Here is a 23,714-nt window from a genome sequence, read left to right as displayed (position 1 = left end):
CCCTACGGGTTAAAAATGCGGGAGCTACTTATCAACGCCTAGTAAACAGGATGTTGGAAGAACAAATAGGTAAAACAATGGAAGTCTATATTGATGATATGCTAGTTAAGTCCCTACGCGCAGAGGACCATTTGGCCCATTTGCAGGAAACGTTCGAGATTCTGAGGAAATACAACATGAAGCTCAACCCCAAAAAATGTGCTTTCGGGGTCGGTTCGAGCAAGTTCCTGGGCTTCATGGTGTCAAATCGAGGAATTGAGATCAACCCCGACAAAATCAAGGCCATCAAAGACATCACCATCATGGACAGCGTGAAAGATGTACCAAGGTTAACGAGAAGAATTGCAGCCTTAGGCCGGTTCATTTCAAGATCATCAGATCGAAGTCATAAATTTTTCTCCCTACCCAAAAAGAAGAACGACTTCGCCTGGACACCGGAATGCCAACAAGCATTACAAGAATTGAAACGACATCTATCGAGCCCACCACTGCTTCACACTCCAAAAACCAACGAAAAACTATACTTGTACTTGGCGGTATCGGAAGTCGCCGTAAGCAGTGTCCTAGTTCGAGAAGAGCAATGTACGCAATTCCCCGTTTATTACGTAAGTCGGACCTTAGGGGAAGCAGAAACTAGGTATCCGCACTTAGAAAAATTAGCATTTGCGCTGGTAAGCGCATCTAGAAAGTTGAGGCCGTACTTTCAGTGCCACCCCATAAGCGTATTAACCACCTGCCCACTCCGTAATATTTTACATAGGCCCGAACTATCAGGCCGATTGGCCAAATGGGCCATCGAACTCAGTGGGTACGATATCGAATACCAATCCCGTACGGCCATCAACTCCCAAATTTTAATAGACTTCGTGGCCGACTTCACGCCAACCCTCATACCTGAAGTCGAAAAGGAACTCCTTTTGAAATCAGGTACATCGTCCGGGGTATGGATCCTTTTTACGGACGGTGCTTCGAATGTAAAGGGTTCCGGGTTAGGCATAGTTTTGAAACCCCCCACGGGTAACATTATTAGGCAAGCTATTAAAACTATCAGGTTAACTAACAAGGAGGCCGAGTATGAAGCCATGATTGCAGGTCTCGAACTAGCTAGAAACTTGGGAGCAGAAGTCATTGAGGCGCATTGTGACTCTTTGCTGGTGGTGAGACAAGTAAACAAAACCTTCGAAGTCCGAGAAGGTAGGATGCAAAAGTATTTGGACACACTTCTTATCACTTTACACCATTTCAAACAATGGACCCTACGGCATGTTCCACAAGAACGAAATAATGAGGCCGATGCTCTTGAAAATCTGGGATCGTCGGTCGAGGTAGATGATTTAAGCTCGGGGACTTTCGTTCAACTTTCAAGATCAGTAATCGAAGATGGGCACTCCGAAATTAATTCTACTAGCTTAACCTGGGATTGGAGAAACACGTATATTGAATACTTAAAAAACGGAAAGCTCCCTTCATACCCTAAAGATTCCAGGGCCCTACGGACTGCTCGATTTACGTTGGCTTCGGACGGGACAATATATCGAAGAACGTTCGATGGACCGATGGCGGTATGCGTGGGTTCGGGAGATACCAATTACATCCTCCGGGAAGTACACGAGGGCACTTGTGGCAATCACTCAGGTGCCGACACATTAGTTCGGAAAGTAATCAGAGCGGGGTATTATTGGATCGATATGGGCAAAGATGCGAAAGAATTTGTTCGTAAATGTGATAAATGTCAAAGGTTTGCGCCAATGATCCATCAACCCGGAGAGCAACTTCACTCGGTCCTATCCCCATGGCCATTCATGAAATGGGGAATGGACATCGTCGGCCCTCTGCCATCAACCCCAGGTAAAGCCAAATTTATTTTATTTATGTCTGTCTATTTTTCTAAATGGGTTGAAGCGCAGGCGTTCGAGAAAATAAGAGAGAAAGAAGTTATAGACTTTATTTTGGGATCATATCATATGCCGATTCGGGATACCCGCCGAAATAGTATGCGATAATGGGAAGCAATTCATTGGCAGCAAAATCACAAAATTCTTCGAAGATCACAAAATAAGAAGGATATTATCGATACCATACCACCCCAGTGGGAACAGTCAGGTCGAATCAATGAACAAGACTATTCTTCAAAACCTGAAGAAGACATTGAACAACGCTAAGGGAAAATGGAGAGAAATCCTGCCCGAAATCCTTTGGGCATACCGAACAACGTCAAAATCCAGTACGGGGGCGGCCCCATTCTCCTTAGTATATGGTTCCGAAGCATTGATACCAGTCGAAATCGGTGAACCTAGTCCCAGATTTTGATTCATGACGGAAGAATCAAATAACGAGGCTATGAACACCAGCCTTGAATTATCGGACGAAGGACGAGAAGCGGCTCTCATCCGATTGGCCGTCCAAAAGCAACGAATCGAAAGGTATTATAATCGAAGAACTAAACTTTGCCATTTCAAGCCCGGGGATTTAGTGTTAAGAAAAGTCACCATCAATACTCAGAATCAAAACGAAGGAAAATTTGGACCAAATTGGGAAGGACCATACTAGGTGCTGGAGAACGTTGGAAAAGGATCATACATGCTCGGCATCATAAACGGCAAACAACTATCAAGCAGTTGGAATGTATCACATCTAAAATGGTACTACTGCTAAGGTACGGCCTTTCCATATTTATCTAATTGACCCATGCAGAAGTACGAACAAGAGCTGAAGAAGATCTTTCGCTTAAAAGCACGCATTGCACTCTTTTTCCCTTAGACCGGTTTTCTCCCAAATGGGTTTTTTGGCAAGGTTTTTAATGAGCCAACCATCGATCGTGCTGTATTTTTAATAATATCCGAGGCCTCTTTCCATCGACCTCGAATACCGGGGGGAGGGGGGATCAGGGCCCTCAAATACATCGAATTCAGATGCAAGAAAGTCATCTCACAACAATAGGGTTCCAACAGGAAAAATTGTAAGAGCCAAATGGTCAAAATGAACCATGCTCATATAGATTGGCCCAAACATAAACACATGTGCAATGACTTGAGATTTATTGTATTAATACTAAGCCTACGGGCTATTTTTATTTCGAGTTCGAGCAAGCACTCACTCGACTAAGCCTACGGGCTATTTTTATTTCGAGTTCTAGCAAGCACTCACTCAACCATTAAGCCTACGGGCTACTTACACTTCGAGTTCGAATCATTCACTCGACTAAGCCTGCGGGCTATTTTTATTTTTGAGTTCGAGCAAGCACTCACTCGACCATTAAGCCTACGGGCTACCTACACTACTTCGAGTTTGAATCACTCGACTATTAAGCCTACGGGCTACTGTTATTCCTGTTATTCTGAGTTCAAGCAAGCACTCACTCATGGGCTACAATATTTCAAAACATTCACTCAATGGGTAATAAGCTACTTTTACAAATCACCTACAGATTATGTTCCTTCAAAGTTTGATTCATCGATTCAACGAGCAAACCCAGGGGCTACAAGTCTGATCGATCAGAGAGACTACAAGGTCAACATTCGATTAAAAGCCTTCACAAAACAAAAACAAGTCGACCTCGTCATACACATATATACAAAAATTGCCTATGTGACTAATTTACAGACACGAAGAATTAGAAACTAAGCTTTCTGGTCGAGCTCTTCCCCATCCTCGGATCCGCTTTTACTACCATCATCGTCGTCGTCATTAGAAGCCAAGGCTTCAGCTTTCGCTTCGAGCTCTTTTGCCTTTTTTATCTCTTTGGTAAGGTCGAAACCTCGAGCGTGTATCTCCTCGAGGGCCTCCCTCCGAGACCTACACTTGGTAAGTTCGGCAACCCAATGAGCTCGAGTATCGACGGTCTTCACCGCTTCTCGGGCCTCCATTTGAGCAGCCTCAGCATCAGCCCGATATACAGCAATGGAGTTTTCCGCTAAAACTTTCGACGACTCAACTTCCGCTTTAGCCTCAGCAAGTCGTGTTTCAAGCTCCTCGATCTTCTTTGCTTGGACCGGCCCCTTTTGCTTGACACTTCGAAGTTGAACGTTGGTCGATAATAATTTCGTCAAGATGGTTTCTTTTTTCGCTGCCAGGCGGTCGAGGTTCTCCTTCCACCGATTGCATTCAGCTTGGATTTGGTCGACTTCTTCTCGAAGTAACCCAATCTTTTCGATCTTTTGCTGCAACTGAGACAACGAAGGGTTAACTTCCACGGTTGAGTTAGACCCATACTTTAACAGAACGAGGCTCACCTGCTTATCAAGCTCGACCCCTTCTTCACGGACCTTAGCCAAATCCGCTTGGAGATCATTTATAGCCTCATCCTTTTGGCTGCAAAGAAGCCGCAGGGCATCTCTCTCACCTGAGACCTTCCATAACTCGGCCTCACACTAGCTAAGATTGACTCGAAACCTATTAATAGCCTGCATAGTAAGAAACAAGAGTCAAGTATGGAAAAGAACAGAGAAACCAAGTATGGAAAAATCATTACCTGAGTAATGAAATACTGAGCCTCCTCTAATAAGAGAGAAGCATCACCGATATTGGAACCATCGTCGACCCCAGTAAAACAATCCCTAAAAGGATCCCCTACACCAGAGCCAGCACTGATATCAGTAGTCTTCAACTCTCGAGCTTCCTTCAACGCCTCCTCAGAAAAAGACGGAAGAGAAGGCGAATGACCTATTGTCATAGCCCCGAACAAATCACTCGGAGCACTCCGGTCGAAACTCAGGTCTTCGGAACCAACCCCGACAGGCACAACCGTCATCGGCTCGGGAGCTCTAGCAACCTCGATGGTCTCCGTAGATCGAATCACCAAAGATGAAGAGCTATCTTCTTCTCCTTCTTCTCTCAGTCGTTGGACTGAGTCCATCGAAAGGGCGATTGCTTTTCTTCTCACCCTTCGAGTTTTGGGCTTCGGGTCCTCTGACCGAGAGGAAGCTCTTCGCTTCTTATCTGTCCCCTGTTTGAGAACCAGGGACTTGTTTCCTTCTTTACCGCTCGAAGGCCTCAGAACGGCATCCCTGGTTACGCCTGCATGAAAGAAAATCGGTAAAAAAATAAAGTGAAGGACACTTTGAAGAAAACAGGAAGCAAACCTCACCGTGATTCTTGGCCTCCCATCTGCCTTTTGCCAAATCACGCCAAGCGCGTTCAGCATAAGAGGAGCTCGAGGCTAAATTCCGAACCCAGTCCTCGAGGTCAGGCACTGCTTGCGGTATCCATGGGGCAGCTGAACATCGGGAAAAGACATCAGAAAAAATCTGAAAAAAGACATGAAAGGTAAACGAGAATCACTTACGATCAAAATTCCATTCTTCAGGGAATGACATCTTCTCCTCCGGAATAATATCACGGGTCCTCACTCGAATATATCGACCTATCCAACCTCAATCCTTGTCTTCATCGATGCTCGACATCAAAGCCTTCGATGCTCGATGATGAAGTCTAATTAGTCCTCGGAAAATCTGAGGCCGGTACAGTTGTATGAGGTGGTTCAGAGAAAAATCCAACCCCCCGGCTTTGATAGAGAAGAAGCGTAACAAGATCACTATATGCCATAAAGAAGGATGAATTTAGCCAAGAGTGACCTGATATCTTTTGCAGAAATCAATAATCACCGGGTCGACGGGTCCCAATATGAAGGGATAAGTATAAACACTTAAAAACCCCTCCACATAAGTAGTGACGCTCTCATCGGAGGATGGAATTTGCAACACAACCTCGGAACCCCAGTTGCAGTCTTTCCTAACGGCCCCGAGATGATCCTCTGTTATAGAGCACGCATACATCGATACGTGCTCACATCGACCCGGAATAGACGAAAGATTCTCCACCCTAAAATCGGTCTTCAAAATACACGGGCCAGGAACATAGTCGTGAACGGACGGTTTCGCCGGTGCCTTGTCATCAAACGGCCGTGAAGAAGAAGCTTTCTCCTTCTGAGGTATAATTTTGGAAGTTTTTGCCATTGATATGAGAGAAAAGAATGCGAAGGAAGGTGAAAAGATGGACAACGCCAAAAACCCTGGCATGAGCGGCCCTGAAGTAGCGAAATAGAGAAAATAAATGAGAGAAATTGAAAGAAGAGAAGGCGCAAAAGTGGTATAAGTTGTATAGAAAGACTATTTATAGGCTAACGCATGACGATTCGGTATTAGCGGTGGCCGACCACCATCTGACAGGCATTAAAAGCCTCGGTAAAACCAAACTGATGGGACAGTTATCACATACGTCATGATCGGGGTCGATAGAGACGTCGACATATATTTAATCGAGCCGTAGAGAAATCATATCGTTTCTCGCTACATCCTTTCCGAGAAACGAGGGGACTATCTGTGTATGGTCAAAACCGATTCTCGATCATAAATACTGACCGAAACGATGACGTCTCGATCAAAAGGTATCCACATAACCAGCTCGGACAAATTCTGAAGTAAGAGCGTCGAGTTTCGAGCTATAAGACCGATCGACGACAAAACTCGGTATCATTATCGAGGCCGTATCCGAATCAAATGATGAAGCAACTCCGACCGGCACAGGCCCCGAATATCGATACCCCAAGGAAGAACGGGCTCGAACCAAGACCAGGGGTTCGACCTAACACCAAGCCCGAGCCAGTACCGAGCTCGCCGACAAAAGCCATTATAACCGCACCGAGGGAGAGAATCTTGGCAGGAATCAAGGAAAAGACAAACCATCATGGGTCCTCCACTATATGCATTATTTTATTATGTTGTTATAGATAAAGTAGTGACCCTCTATTATAAAAAGGGACATAGATTGCAATAGACTCATCCTCCCCAAGATACATTAAGAGTTCATGTTGCTCATTGAGCCTTCCTATTGATTATTCCCATTTTACAGCAAGATACTGGTATTGTCATTTTTGTATCATAAGGAATTCACGTATCCTTAGAACCACACCTAAATTCAACGTTTCCCGATTTTTCGAGTAAACAACTACGAACATCTTTTATCGAGCGAGGGGAGGCCATTGTTGAATTGTAGCAATCTTGGTAGGATCCACAGACAACCCTTGAGTAGAAATGATAGGCCCCAAATAATCTATCGACGGCTAACCAAATAGGCACACAAATCTTTTGGACCAACTGATGCTTTCTAAGCAAGGACAGAACAAGTTCCAAATGCTCGAGATGTGCCTTCCAATTTGGACTATAGACCAATATATCATTGAAAAATACTAAGGCAAAGCATCGTAAATATGGTCTGAAAATGTCATTCATTATCGCCTGGAATGTAGAGGGGGCGTTAGTAAGTCCAAAGGGCATGACGAGGAACTCGTAATGACCTTCATGAGTGCAAAATGTGGTCTTAGCCACATCGTCAGGCTTAACTCTTATTTGGTGATACCCAAAAAGCAGGTCCAGTTTGGAGAAAACTTGTGCCCCAAATAACTCATCAAATAATTCATCTATGGTAGGGATTGGAAAACGATCACGGATGGTCAGTGCATTCAATGCTCGATAGTCGACACAAAACCACCATGTGCCATCTTTATTATGGACCAACAACACTGGAGAAGAGAAAGGACTAGTGCTTACGCGAATCACACTTTCCTTGAGCATATCAACAACTAGTTGTTCCATAATTTGCTTATGAAAATATGGGTACCTATATGGCTTAACAATAACCGGCTGTGCACCTGGAGTGAGATGTATATCATGATCTTGGGCACGCGATGGGGGTAAGCCTATTGGCTTTTGAAAAACATCCTCAAAAGAGTTCAAAAGGGACACCACTGTTGGGATTTTAAGCTTGTGTAGCTTAAAGAGGGTGAATGAGAAATGGAGGGAAAATGAAATATTTGAGTTTCCCTTGGCAAAGGGACATTATCACATATCGAAGAAAGAAAAGGCTTTTGATGGGTATATATATAATTGCTCTTCTTCTAGCTCTTAAAGAGTTAAGAAGAAGGCAAGCATCGCGCCATCGTCGTCATCGCTCGCTCGGCTTCGGCTACAGATTTGGTCAAAGATCGATTGATTGATTGATTAATCAATTAATTAAATAATGAACGAAAAATTCAATCCGTAATAACCCATAACCCGCGACTCGGTTCGGTCAGGACCGTTTTCTTTCCCTGATTATTTTAAATACATTTTCCCGCAATATTTCAAACAACCATGTTCCAACAGCCATGGCTGTTTCTGAAAGGTTGCAAACCTTTTCAGAAACAATGCCAGCAACTCTATAAATATAGTTTGAATCCCAAAATCTTTTCTGACAAAATTTTCTGATCTTCTTCTTCTTCTTCTGCACAAAAATTCCAATGTGTTTTATAGCCATCGAGTGGCTCGCTGTTCACCGGCGTTTTGGTACCAACACTCCGGTGAGTTAAATCGTTCTATCCTGGGAGGATATATTCCAGCAACTCAGGTACTTGAGGGAAATAATTTTATTAAGGACACACTGTGTATTCAGTGGGCTCGATTTATTCCTATACTGTTTTTTTTTCAGAATCTATTTCGTTAAACAAGTATTACTAACTTTCTGTTTTGTTTTTTCAGAAAGTTTAACTATTTATTACAGCAATACAGAATTATAACATTCTTAAGGAAATTAATTTATTATATTCTGTATTTTGTTTATGGAGATTAAAACCTGTGTGGTTTTCTACTCCTTTTGAATTTTACTATTCTGATTTGAAGATATAAAAAACTTCATCAGAGTATTGAAATTCATAAAACGATTTGAAGAACATAAAAACTTCATCATTTTTCTGTGAAACAATATATAAAAACTTCGATTTTATTTATTATACATACTGTATTTGTTAGTAACAGTATTGTTTACTGTTATGATTTTGCCATTAATTGAACTCTTCTGTTGTTTACAGTGAGAAATGGTAATTGATAACGGAAATTCTTCTATGACTATTGCGGCAACAATGATAGCCTCATCAAGCCGGACTGCTATTCCACCGGCAGAGAAACCAGGGAAATTTTCCTGAGCCAACTTCAAAGGATGGCAGCAAAGGGTGTTCTTCTAGCTTACCACACTTGATATGCAGAAATTCACTAGTGAAAAACCTCCAGTGCCTACTGCGGACATGCCGGACAACGAGAAATTCATGATTGTTGAGGTGTGGAAGCAGGCAGATTTTCTTTGCAAAGGCTATATCTTAAGCGCTTTAGAGGATGACTTGTACAATGTGTACAGTGCGATGAATACTTCGAAAGAATTATGGGACGCACTTGAGAAGAAGTACAAGACTGAAGATGCATGCTTGAAGAAGTTCGTGGTTGTCAAGTTTCTAGACATTAAAATGATAGATAGTAAAACTGTTGGAACCTAAGTTCAGGAGCTTCAACTTATTTTTCATGACCTTATTGCTGAAGGTATGGTCGTGGATGAAGTATTTCAAGTGGCTGCAATGATTGAAAAATTGCCTCCTTCATGGAGAGATTTCAAGAACTATCTTAAGCACAAGCGCAAAGAAATGAAGTTGGAAGATCTTGTGATTCGTCTCAAGATTGAGGAAGACAACAAAACAGCCGAGAAGAAGTCTCGTGGAAATTCAACGATCATGGGAGCTAATATCGTTGAGGAGACTGCTCCAAAAAGTAAGAAGAGAAAGAGGTCTTCTGGACAGACTAAGGAGCAGAATAAAAAGAAATTCAAGGGCAGCTGCTACAATTGTGGAAAAACCGGTCACAAAGCCCCTGATTGTCGTCTCCCGAAAAAGTATAAGAATAAGGGACAAGCCAATATAGTGGAGAAGAATGATGACATTGATGATCTGTGTGCAATGCTTTCGGAATGCAACCTAGTTGGAAATCTGAAAGAGTGTTGGATTGACTCTGGAGCCACTCGACATGTTTGTGCTGTCAAGGAAGCATTTGCGACTTACTCTACTGCTGGTTCCGAAGAAGAGCTTTCCATGGGAAATACTGCAACAGCCAAGATTGAAGGTTATGGGAAGATATTCCTGAAGATGACTTCCGGCAAGGTGTTAATGCTCAACAACCTTCTTCATGTTCCTACTATTAGGAAGAATTTAGTTTCTACTTCTTTGCTTGTTAAGAATGGATTCAAATGTGTATTTGTTTCTGATAAAGTTGTTGTAAGCAAGAATGAAATGTATGTTGGAAAGTGTTACCTCACAGAGGGCCTCTTCAAACTAAATGTAATGGTTGTTGACAGTACGAATAAAATTGCAGCTTCTTCTTATTTATCGGAGTCAAATGATTTATGGCATATTCGTTTAGGACATGTCAATTACAAAACCTTGCGAAAGTTAATTAATTTAGAAGTGTTGCCTAAATTCGAGTGTAATAAATCAAAATGTCAAATATGTGTTGAGTCTAAGTTTGTAAAGCATCCCTATAAGTCTATTAAAAGGAATTCAAATTCTTTAGACTTAATTCATAATGACATTTGTGATATGGAGTCGACACTATCTCGAGGTGGGAAAAAGTATTTTATTACTTTTATTGACGACTGCACTCAATATTGTTATGTTTATTTGCTTAATAGTAAGGATGAAGCAATTGAAGCATTTAAGCAATAAAAGAATGAAGTGGAGAATCAATTGAATAAAAAGATCAAAATGATTAGAAGTGATAGGGGTGGAGAATATGAATTTCCATTTGCAGAAATATGTTCGGAATATGGAATTATCCATCAAACTACTGCACCTTACACACCTCAATCCAATGAAATTGTGAAAAGGAAAAATCGAACATTAAAGGAAATGATGAATTCTTTATTAATAAGTTCCGGATTACCGCAGAGTTTGTAGGGCGAAGCTATCCTTACAGCTAACCGAATACTCAACAGAGTACCCCACAGCAAAACGCAATCTATTCCATATGAAAAATGGAAAGGAAGAAAACCCAACTTGAAATATTTCAAAGTGTGGGGGTGTCTAGCAAAGGTACAAGTTCCTTTACCTAAAAGGGTTAAAATCGGACCAAAAACTGTTGATTGCGTTTTCATTGGATATGCTACAAATAGTAAAGCATGTTGGTTTTTGGTTCATAAATCCGATAATCCCGAAATTCACGTTAATACGGTAATGGAATCAGATAATACTGAATTCTTTGAAAGCATCTATCCATATAAAATTGAATGTGAGTCGTTAAGTGAAAGACCTAAATGACCTAGGGAAGAACCAAAGGAAAATACTCCAAGTATAAAAGATCCAAGGCGTAGCAAACGTCAAAGAATATCTACTTCCTTTGGACCAGATTTTGTGACATTCTTGCTTGAAAATGAGCCTCAAACTTTTAAAGCAGCTATGTCATCTTCTGATTCAACGTTTTGGAAAGAGGCAGTCAATAGTGAGATTCAATCAATTTTGGATAACCATACATAGGAATTGGTAGATCTTCCTCCGGGAAATAAGCCTTTAGGTTCGAAATGGATCTTTAAACGGAAAGTGAAAGCTGATGGCACTATTGACAAATATAAGGCAAGACTTGTTGTCAAAGGTTATAGACAAAAGGAAGGCCTTGATTACTTTGACACTTACTCGCCAGTAACGAGGATAACATCTATTAGGGTGTTAGTGGCACTAGCGGCCGTGTATGGTCTTGAAATCCATCAAATGGATGTTAAAACAGCTTTCTTAAATGGAGAATTAAAGGAAGAGATTTATATGGAACAACCTGAGGGTTTTGTGGTAACTGGTAAAGAAAAGAAAGTGTGCAAACTTGTTAAGTCGTTTTATGGACTTAAACAAGCACCCAAACAATGGCATGCCAGATTTGACCAAACAATGTTGGCAAGTGGGTTTAAAATCAACGAGTGCGACAAATGTGTTTACATTAAAAACACTCCAGGTCATGAAGTCATTGATTGTTTATATGTTGATGACATGTTGATAATGAGCAAAAACAAGGCAGATATAAATGCTACTAAGCGCATGTTGGCTAGCAAATTCGATAAGAAAGATTTAGGAGTTGTTGATGTGATCTTAGGAATCAGAATTCACAAGACTCCACAAGGTCTAGCATTATCACAGTCTCACTACATTGAAAAGGTACTTGACAAGTTCAAGTATTTGGATTTCAAAATTGCCAAGACTCCAATTGATGTGAGTTATGCACTTCAAAAGAATGAAGGTGAAAGTGACTCACAACTGGATTATGCAAGAGTATTGGAAAGTTTGATGTATATCATGAATTGTACACGACCACATATATCATGTGCTATTAGTAAACTGAGTCGGTTTACAAGTAATCCCAATCACATACATTGGATGGCAATGAAAAGAGTTTTGGGGTATCTCAAACATACCCAAAATTATGCTTTGCATTATAACAAATATCCCTCAGTGATCGAGGGATATATTGATGCAAATTGGATCACTGGATCATCTGAAGTTAAATCCACGAGTGGATATGTTTTCACAATTGGGGGTGGAGCAGTGTCTTGGAAATCATCCAAACAAACGTGCATCGCCCGTTCTACAATGGAATCTGAATTCATAGCTTTAGATAAGGCCGGTGAAGAAGCTGAATGGCTCCAGAATTTCTTGGAAGATATTCCATTTTAGCACAAACCTTTGGCACCTATTTGTATATATTGTGATAGTCAAGCGGTAATAGGCAGGGCAGGGAGCGTTATGTCTAATGGAAAATCTCGTCATATACGACGGAGACACAATACCGTTAGACAACTACTCTCTAGTGGTGTTATCACAATTGACTACATAAAGTCAAGAGATAACGTGTCAGATCCACTTACAAAAGGCCTATCTAGAGAGGCAGTTGAAAGATCATCAAAGGGAATGGGGTTAAGGTCTAGGACAAGTCATCATGACGGTAACTCTACCTAGCAGACTGGAGATCCCACGAGCTAGGTTCAAAGAGATCAAACAAAGTTATGAATGACGGTTCAGCATTGTCAAATAACTCAACCCATTCTCGTGATGAAGACAATGTTCAGAAATCGAGGTAAAGCATTAAGGCTTTTTGATGAGTCAACAAAGCTTAAAGGTTTTTTTTAATGATTTGCTAAGTCTGGCAGGATATGACCAGATAGTATGTCTATAGGATTACACGTTTAGAAATCACCTATGTGAGTGTGAAGTGTAAGCCGCTTCAAGGGGAATGAAAGTAAAGGCCCATTCTCTAAGCACTCATGAAACCAAGCGGTGTTCATGGCTGAAACGAACACAACCGTGAGAACCATAGATGGTTAAGGATTGATTGTATGACTTATGTTGTCTAGGTATACAACAAAGCTCGACGGTTCAAAGATATCAAATCTATTGATTGACCGAGTATATCCGATATAAGTTCACTACAGAAAGTTCAAAGGGAAACCTACTTATCCAGATGCAATTAATTCTTGCATGTAAAACACACACGCATCCATGCATTCCTTTATTTTTTAGCCATTCCCCATTCATGTGGGGGATTGTTGAGATTTGAAGCTTGTGTAGCTTAAAGAGGGTGAATGAGAAATGGAGAAAAAATAAAATATTTGAGTTTTCCTTGGCAAAGGGACATTGTCCCATATCGGAGAAAGAAAAGGCTTTTGATGGGTATATATATAATTGCTCTTCTTCTAGTTCTTAAAGAGTTAAGAAGAAGGCAAGCCTCGCGCCGTCGTCGTCGTCGCTCGCTCGGCTCGGCTTCGACTTCGGATTTGGTCAAAGATTGATTGATTAATCTTTTTGGACAAAATTCCTTTTAATTATTTAATTAATTAATTAAATAATTAACGAAAAATTTAATCCGGAATAACCCATGACCCGCGACTCAGTTCGGTCAGGCTTGTTTTCTTTCCCGAATTATTTTAAATACATTTTCCCGCAATATTTCAAACAACCCTGTTCCAACAGCCATGGCTGTTTCTGAAAGGTTGCAAACCTTTTCAGAAACAATGCCAGCAACTCTATAAATAGAGTTTGAATCCCAGAATCTTTCCTGACGAAATTTTCTGATCTTCTTCTTCTTCTTCTGCACAAAAATTCCAGTGTGTTTTACAGCCTTCGAGTGGCTCGCTGTTCACCGATGTTTTGGTACCAACACTCCGGTGAGTTAAATCATTCTATCCTGGGAGAATATATTCCAGCACCTCAAGTACTTAAGGGAAATAATTTCCTTAAGGACACACTGTGTATTCAGTGGGCTCGATTTATTCTTATACTATTTTTTTTCAGAATCTATTTTGTTAAAAAATTATTACTAACTTTCTGTTTTATTTTTTCAGAAAGTTTAATTGTTTATTACAGCAATGCAGAATTATAACAACCACCTCTGCCGCAGGTTCCTCCACGGATGCTACCTCCCCACAAAGCATTTCCAGACGAAAGAATGAAGAAATAGCATCGGTGGCAGCCATCCCCCGCAAGCTATGTAGCTGTATCGATTGAATATCAATAGAGGGTTCTCCTTGCCACTTCACTCGACACCCATTCCAATTGAACTCAAATTCCCTGGTGGCGTAATTAGTGAGTACGAGGCCTAATTTGGCGAGCCATGATAGCCCTAATACCATATCAGAACCCTCGAATGGTAATACATAAATCTTCTACCACCGTGCTCCCTTGAATTAAAAGGGTGATCTGCCTTGCCACTCCTTCACACCTAAGTCTATGGTCGCTGCCCACTATAACCGCGACATTGGAAATTGTCTCAACAGACAGTTATAAGTACTTTGCGGCTCACGGCTGGACGAAATTATGGGTACTCCCCCCATCCAATAAGAACTGAACAGAGGAGCCATTAATATGCCCAGTGAATAGAAGTGTAGATGGGGAATGACCGCCAGTTAGAGCATGATACGAGATATTAGATTGCTCTTGTATCTCTAAACATTGCAGTTCATCCGTCAATACTTTATCGGAGATGAAGGGTTCCGACATAAATAAAACCATATCTGCTCATTAGTAAGGAACAATAGTTGAGGAGGCGATTTACACTTGTGACCTGCTGGATATTTTTGCTCACAGTAATAATAAAGACCTCGCTCTCGCCGACTTTGGAGCTCAGCATGGGATAAACGGTCAAGGGGTTTGCGGGTTTGCGGTGGTGAATTGGAAGGGCCGATGGAGGTGGAGGAAATATTATTTGGGGCTGTGTTAGGGTTGGGTAAAAGAGGCAGTGTTCTATTGGAAGATGCAGGTCGAGTTGGTCCTTTTTCAGCTAGGATACGTTGCTCATGAATATGGGCTAAATTTACAACATCCTCAAATCTAGTGGGCTGATGGGCTAAAGCAAAACTCTTAATATCATTACGCAGCCTAGAAACAAAAAGACGTAACAAGAGCCGATCAGAGATGTCAGTAGTCTCGTTTGCTATCTTTTTAAAGCGGTGCTATAACTCCGACACAGTGGTGACTTGCTGAAGCTTGGCAAATCATCCTTCAGCAGATTCGAGCCCCTTAGGTAGGAAACGAATATGTACCTTCTCTGCAAAGTGCTCCCAACCCGCTAATTGCTTATTCCGGTACAACCATCAATACCATTCTAAGGCATCGTCGTCGAGGTAAGATGATGCAATAGTAAGCTTCTCATCATCCGCAATTTCATAATGATCAAAGTAGCGCTCCGCTTGAAATAACCAAGCCTCTGGATTCTCTCCGCAAAATCTACCAAACTCCACCGAAGCTGGCTTGTGACGAAGAGTGACTGCTCCCTGTCCCCAAACTCCACCGAAGCCTCTGATGTTTGGAAGGCAGTGTTGTACCAAAATTTGGCCCACATAAGCATAGCTAACCATTATGAAGGTACATCATCAACATAGCAGCGGAGGTACTACTCTACACATTTATTTAGAGCTTTAGACTACCCATCCGATTGGCGATGATAGGCAGTACTTATAGCCAAAGTAGATCCCTGTAAGCGATTAAGTTCTTGCGAGAAAGAGTGCAAGAACCTGGGGTCTCTATCAGTTACAATAGTTCTTGGTGGACCATGAAGCCGAATTACGCCAACGACAAAAGCTTCTGCAACCAGCTAAGTAGAGAATGTAGATGGCAATGGAATAAAGTGCCCATATTTGGATAAACGATCAATTATTGTCATGATTGTAGACTTCCCCTTTGAACTTGGAAGACAAGTGACAAAATCCATTGCAATAATCATTATGTGATGACAACTATTACTCAATGAAATAGTAACCAAACTCACAATTGATATTAATTAACTAGAGGGCAATTATAATTTGGACAACAACTTGTAACAGTCAAATTGATGAATTACAAATGAAAGTGCATAAAGAAAAGTAGCTAAGATATATAGAAGAAGGGGATGAGGAAACAGAAGAAAGGATATGAGAAAATGAGAAACCACTCATAACATTTTTGCCTGCCTCGCAATGTCGCATTACTGTTGCTTTTTATCTTTCTAACAAACTCTTTCATTTTACTTACGTGCCCCTCCTTTCCAAACGTAATCCCTAAGTTTAACATGAAAAATTACTATTCTAGAACTCCTACGTGGCAGATCCATGTGATGGTCACTTGTGGCATCCTCCCCGTTAGCTGCCAATGTGTTTGTATTCACAACACACACCCTCCGCAGCAACCTTTGACGTTCAGTATTGTCCGATCAAAGACCCCTCTTTCTGTATTCCTTCGTCTTCTCCAACTAAATCCCTTGTTACCTGCCAATGTGTTTGTATTCATAACACACCCCCTCCTCAGCAACCTTTAACGTTCGGTATTGTCCGATCAAAGACCCCTCTTTCTGTATTCCTTCGTCTTCTCCAACTAAATCCCCTATTACCTGCCAATGTGTTTGTATTCACAACACACACCCTCCCCAGCAACCTTTGATGTTCGGTATTGTCCGATCAAAGACCCCTCTTTCTGTATTCCTTCGTCTTCTCCAACTAAATCCCCTATTACCTGCCAATGTGTTTGTATTCACAACACACACCCTCCCCAGCAACCTTTGACGTTCGGTATTGTCCGATCAAAGACCCCTCTTCCCGTATTCCTTCGTCTTCTCCAACTAAATCCCATGTTACCTGCCAATGTGTTTGTATTCACAACACACCCCCTCCCCAGCAACCTTTGACGTTCGGTATTGTCCGATCAAAGACCCCTCTTCTCGTATTCCTTCGTTTTCTCCAACTAAATCCCCTGTTACCTGCCAATGTGTTTGTATTCACAACACCCTCCCTCCGCAGCAACCTTTGACGTTCGGTATTGTCCAATCAAAGACCCCTCTTCCCGTTTTTCTTCGTCTTCTCCAACTAAATCCCTTGTTACCTGCCAATGTGTTTGTATTCACAACACACACCCTCCCCAGCAACCTTTGATGTTCGGTATTGTCCGATCAAAGACCCCCTTTCCCGTATTCCTTCGTCTTCTCCAGCTAAATACCCACCCTCCCCCCCAAATCCCCTCAAACCCCCAATCCCAACCCCAAATTCATCTCTTTCATTTATTTAAAATAAATAAATACTCCCCTCCCTCTTCCATTTTCCTCAGCCCGAACAACCCCCTCCCCCCCTCAAAATCTTTCATCATCTCTCTCTAGTGGACTTCTGCTTAATATTTAAACTTTTTCAGTTTATTAATGAGCTCTCTTAGTATATTGATATTTGTAATTTTATATCTTATGGGAAAATTATTATTTACATTTTAAAGGCTAAATGAATTCATCAGCAACTTTTTTTATATTTTGCAGTCTTAATTTAGAATCTGATTTTGATAATACTCGAACAAATTAATTGTGAAGAACATGGATGTGCAGTCTCCGGAATTAACTTGCATATATAATATTTTTCTTTTTGATTTCTCTCACATTCGATTCTCATTCCTGAAAATTGGAATCTCAGGTCAAATTCATATAATAATTGTGAAGTTTAGACATATAAAATATTCTCCGGCTCATATAGCTTAAGAATCAAACTATATACTTAGAGCCTACCACTTCTTGCTGCTCATCAACCCAAGTAAAAAAAAACTGTTCTAAAATTCTTCTTATCTTCACTATCTTTATCAACAATTTGGAAACTTAAATTTGGAATCACAAGAATTATTTTCGGATAAGATATATACATTCGGCAATCTGATTTAACATTAAGCTCATTTTGCTAGATGGTCATTACCCTTTAGTTGATCTCTGACATTTTTGCGTTCTAAGGAGTCATTTAGTTTGTAAACCCTTGGGAACTTCTTCAACCCCAGGATTTGAGGAGCCTATATCGAGGTGTCAAAAGATTCCGTCTATAAGAACTTTTGGGAGTCATCAGCATGTTATTCCTGACGTGTCTGTCTGCGATCATACCTAGCTGAGCAGTTTATCAGGAGCAGGAGCTGCTATCTGGGACCAAGCACTAAGCACTCTTAATTTCTTTTACAATTGATTTCTAAGATGACTGGCATCCTCCTAATCTCGTTTCGATAGAAAGAGATATTGATAATTATCCCAAAAGTTATATCAGAATTATAATGTGGGTATTATAATATCGAGTTAAATAGTGAAGCAATTAACTAGTGAAGATATTTTTTTTTGACAATTAAAATAATATTATTAATAACGGATAATCTATACAAAACAAAGGCAACCTACCAGGTTACTATTCCCATGACTATCCTATGACACCAACAACCTTATCTACAACTCCTACAAAGAACAAATAAACTCAAACAACTTCCTGTTACCCCTAACTCTAATGCACATAGAGGTTTTTCAGATTGTCTCTATTTTTGTATCTCTATTTTGAAATACTTAGAGTATTCCTTTCGATCCAAATGTCATACACTACAAAAGCAAATCAGGCTTTAAGTAATGTTCCTTGAGAGGTCCTCCTTCTTGCTCCACTCTGATTCACATGGCATAATATTTTTTTGTTTTGCCATTTCAGCCATCCCAATATATTTGCCAGAAAATTCTTGAAAAAATGCACTCAAAAGAATAAGTGTAGAGAAGTTTCATGTTGGGACTTGCACAGAACACAATCACCATCAAGCCTCATGCCCCATCTGAGTAGGACATCCTTCGTTCTCAATTTTCCGAGTAGTTAAGATACTTTTCTTGGTAGATGTTTCGTTCATTGAATTAAAAAAAAATGTATGTGATATATAATATAAAACGCGTGTTTGGTTTTACAATAGATAAACTCGAATAATCTTTTATCTGCCTTCTTAAAGAACTTCGGGAGAAAACGTTTTGGAGAAGGACATTTTTGTCACTAAATTATTTTATCTCGGACAATACCTGAATGGTTATTCTATATTGAATGTGGTATAAAAAGAATATTGATTTACAATTATGGTATAGTTAATCTCGAAATTACTTATTTCGAAACTAAATCCCAAGAAACATGAGATTAATAATCACACATTTTGTTCGGAGATATCCCTTATCCTTGTAACCAAGCCACCCTTAAGAGTTGATCTAGGAAACTTACGTGATACGTCAAACATGTACACTGTATTTACTATTCGTACCTATACTTTCACCAAATTTACCATTCATAGCTATATTTGAATCTTATAGCAAATCCATGAAATAAGAGATTAATTGTTTTGAACTGAAACAAGAGAACAATAAGCTCTTGTAACTCAGTTGGTTAGAGCGCTTGTTTAATTAGCGAAGGTCTTGAGTTTGACTCTCAACAAGAACATTTTATTTTTCTGTATTTCGTCTTTGTTGTGTTCGTTGCGCGAACAAATACAATCGATATATGTTGTATACTTTGTATACACCCATGTATACAGTCAATACAAGTTGTATCCATTGTATACACCCTTACATTTCGCATTGGTTATAATTGATACATATTGTATTCGTTGCACGAATGAATACAGTTGATACACTATGCGCAATGAATACAATTGACACAAGTTGTATTAATTGCACGTTTGAATACAAGTGATACAAACCAATAACAATTTAATAATAGTTACGAATGATAATTAGATAAATTATAGCTACTACATTCTAAATTATAGTGGTTTATGAAAATTCCATCCAGGAAAACCAAGATAGGGTAAACCCAATAAACTTCATAATAATTCAATGCACTAGATTATTTAGCATTTGTCTCGTTAAAAGGGGAAAAGAACGATAAACCTTTCATATTAGCGTCCATATTATAAAGATTTAATACTAAGACAAGAATGAACATCTATAACTCTATTACCTCCAACAACAAGGCTAACTTATATTTCAAAAACCACTAGATTTATCAGGTGACTGAAGAATGTTTGCCAGAAACCAAAAGATGGACCAAGAAGATAGTCCAGACTTCCAGATCTGACAGTTTCTACAACAAAGTAAAATAACATGCAAACTCAGTAAAAATATTTAATGGTCTATCTAAAGAAAAGGGTTGAAGCTAGGCAATATATCTTGCTGGACTCGCTTCTACCACTTAAATAACACATCGTCTGGTTCAAAAACAAATTGTCAAAACTCTAACCATCAGTGCAAAATCCAAACTTCAAAACATTCTCCCAATCTCTGCTAAGAACATTACTTTCTAACATATGAAGGTACACAATATCGAAGAAAGGAATGTAAGGAAGCACTACATGGGTAACTAAAAACGAACACAAGCTCCATCACCGTCGGCTTCCTTTTGGTTCTAGTGCAAATGCTTATTCTTCATCCTCCTCGTCACCATCACCACCTGAAGCCTTCTTGGCAGCAGCCTTTTGGTTCTTTCTCTTCACTCTTCCAGGGCGTCCGCCACCAAAAGGACTGGTTAGGGAGAAGTCAATGTGCTTCTGAGAGTCCACTCTGACCATAAACGAAGGAACATTCACCACTTGCCTTCCAACTCTGCAATGCAGTTAATGTTAGTCTGGTTAACTTCATTGATGTGCACACAAGTAAACAAAAAACAAATAGTTCACATAATGCACAACTAATTAGTCAAATATACAAACTATGAGTCCATGGGGTTTTGGGAGATTGGTAGGGAAAGGGAGTTTTTTGTTTACTTGTGTGCACATCAATGAGTCCATGGGGTTTTGGGAGATTGGTAGGGAAAGGGAGGGGGGGGGGGGGACACCCCAAAGAATGATCTTTGCCAAGTGTGAATCTGATATGTACTGCTAAGAAAAATATGGGCTACCCCCAAGCTTCCAAAGATCCTTTAATCTATCACCACGCTTAGCCAACAATTCAATAAAATACACCTCTACCATCTTTCTGCGAACTATGGAGGTCTTATAACAAGTGAAATGTCCAAATAAACATTTGGCTCATAGAAACCTAGCAATTTAGAGCTCTAAAACACATCTATGAAGATTATAAATGAAACGATTAAATAGGACCTATAAAGCAAAGTGAAAAGATTAAACAAATCCTTACCAAAATGACATCCTAGTTTGCAAACACAGTTTAATGTTCAACCAAGATTCAATATTGGAAAACTAGCAGTACAAAGAGCTCACTGTGTTAATATTGCTCAACTTTGTCTATTGACAGAAGATCACAGAATTACTTGCTAACAAGTATTCTTGTTCTGCAATTTTCACTGGAAATTCCTATTCTATTATTGAGAAATATCAGTGAGAATATGAGACTTCTCTTTATTTTATTTTTTTAGAAGGGATTCCTCATTGACATCAGCATTGCATGAGCCTGACCAACCCATAGGGCTTCTAAAAATACTTTACAAAAGCCAAGAATACAAGGAGGACAAACTATCTACTAAGCACTTCTGCCAAAGTAGTAATTCTAAATCAGACACAAGTGCTAAACGTCTTTCAACAAAATTTAAACTGAAAAACATGCAATTCTAGCAAACACCTCAAAAGTCAGGGCAAAAGAACAGCTTACTTATTTGAAATTTGTGACTAAAAGAGACAAGCTATTTTTACCTGATATGCCTTTGCCTAATGAGTACTCTAGCATGGTGGATCGACTTAGCCATGCCAGTCTTGAAAACAAGGGTTTGCAGACGACGCTCAAGGAAGTTCTCAACAGTGAGTGACAAGACATAATCGAGTTTGTTCTGGCTCTCATCCAACAAACCATACCTGTTCATCCTCCTCAAGAGTGCTTCACCTTCAAAAATACGACGTGGATCTTTCTCATCAAGGGTCAGAAGCATTCTTGCAGCATTCCTGATACGGCTCAAAGCATACTGGACTCTCCACAGCTCCCTCTTGCACCTCAGTCCATACTCTCCAACGAGCTTCAACTCTGCATCCAATCTCTCCTTCTCAAAGGGACGTCGAGGTTTCTTAAAGGTCTTCCCATCTGATTACACACCAAAGTCGCAAATCAACATAGGCTTAAAACCCCTTTTTGCGTTTGTGATATACCAGTAACGTCTGCCCAATCCCCCCAAAACTCCCCCCCCCCCCCCGCCCAAAAAAAAAAAAGAGGAGCTATTTATAGATTTCCCTTGGCGACTTAAACCCCCAACATGGATGTTTCTTCCCACTAGCCTATCCGACATTGTCATCAAATAGGCTTAAAATTTTAAAAAGATGGAACATATAATACAAAAGATATTAATACAGTCGCAGGTTAATCAACTGAGATCAGGCCATAATACTATCAGAACAGACTTTAGCTTTGCTTATATTCAAACTAATCTCAGCATTACCATGAAGTTACAGTAATGACTACTCAAACCCTAACATAAGTTTGATCCACTCAGCTCCATTTGGAGCTGATTTATTCCAATACTCATTAATTTATATTTTAACTCAAACTAGGGGTTTCTAACACTAAATCTTCTCCCATTTATCATTGATATACAAATTTCTAGAAAACTAAAAGAGCTTTTGACAAATACAGAACTTAATAATAGGAAATGTACAATGAGATTAAGGAAACTTACAGTTGCGGTAAAATGCGACGTGTACCATGTTTACCGGTCGACGGCGCCGTCTTCAGATCGGCTACGTACCTGCTGAAAGTGAAAGAAGAAACTGATAGGGTTAGAGAGACACTAGGGTTTGATTTAATGAAGTTCTTCGGTTGCCTTATAAATTGTCCCTCAGAGCCCAACTTAAATGGGTTCTAGTTTGGATTTAAAATTTTCGGCCCAATTGTGTGTGTAGCGGATGAAAGCATTGGCCCAAATGAGAAATTACTTGGAGATTTGTACAAATAGTCTCGTTTAAGGGTAAAATGTTCACGGGGTACCCTATTTGGACACAGCTATTTATCTTGTAACCAGTTTTTGAAAATATTTGGACGACTACCCACTTCTGAACTATTTCAGACATGTAATATCTTCATTCTATCTACCTTTGGGGAAAGAATAAGTTTAGTCGTGACGACCTAAACTTGATATCTCCATTCTATTTATCTTGTTAAATTGTTTACAAGTTTAGCCCCCATGAACTAAATATGCATATGTTGTTCAATTGTTCACTTATTTAGCAAAAACGGGCTGATATTGGTGCTATCTTTATTATATATAGTTATATACTAGTCTTACGGTACGCGTAAAGCGCGTGTCTTCCATTGATTAAACAAATAATTTTAAAAATAATGTGATTGAGTTATAGATAAAAACTAAAGAAAAAAGAATTAGTTTAGTGATTATAAAATTTGTATGGAAAAATAAATTTGAAAACACATAGTTTTTAAAATCATTTGTTTAAGATAAAAATATAAATTAGATGTATAATTAGTTAATGTTATTTTAATTACTTGTACTCTTAATTTGTGAATTCACATATATGAACTTGATATAATAAACAGTGGTATATTATTTATATCTCGTTTGGCCAAGCTGCAAAAATCAGCTTATTTTGAGAAGTGTTTTTTTCCAAAAGTACTTTTGATGTGAAGCAGTTTGTGTTTGGCTAATTAATTTGAAAAGCA

The 23,714-nt window shown here is 39.8% G+C and overlaps 1 protein-coding gene across 1 annotated transcript; it reads right to left on the bottom strand.

The window, feature by feature from the left end:
• Positions 1 to 20,238: 20,238 nt before the first annotated feature.
• Positions 20,239 to 22,872, bottom strand: LOC107809937 (small ribosomal subunit protein uS4y). The gene is made up of 3 exons (XM_016634643.2): positions 22,720 to 22,872; positions 21,749 to 22,130; positions 20,239 to 20,702 (listed from the first exon to the last, which is right to left on the bottom strand). Exons 1-3 carry the CDS (start codon positions 22,745 to 22,747, stop codon positions 20,519 to 20,521), a joined length of 594 nt encoding a protein of 197 aa, XP_016490129.2. The 5' UTR covers positions 22,748 to 22,872; the 3' UTR covers positions 20,239 to 20,518.
• Positions 22,873 to 23,714: the final 842 nt, after the last annotated feature.

This window comes from Nicotiana tabacum, chromosome 24 (genome assembly GCF_000715075.1).
Source record: "Nicotiana tabacum cultivar K326 chromosome 24, ASM71507v2, whole genome shotgun sequence".
Taxonomy (NCBI): Eukaryota; Viridiplantae; Streptophyta; class Magnoliopsida; order Solanales; family Solanaceae; genus Nicotiana; species Nicotiana tabacum.
Note: the sequence above shows the minus strand (reverse complement) of the source record. Positions and strands in the feature narration are given on the sequence as shown.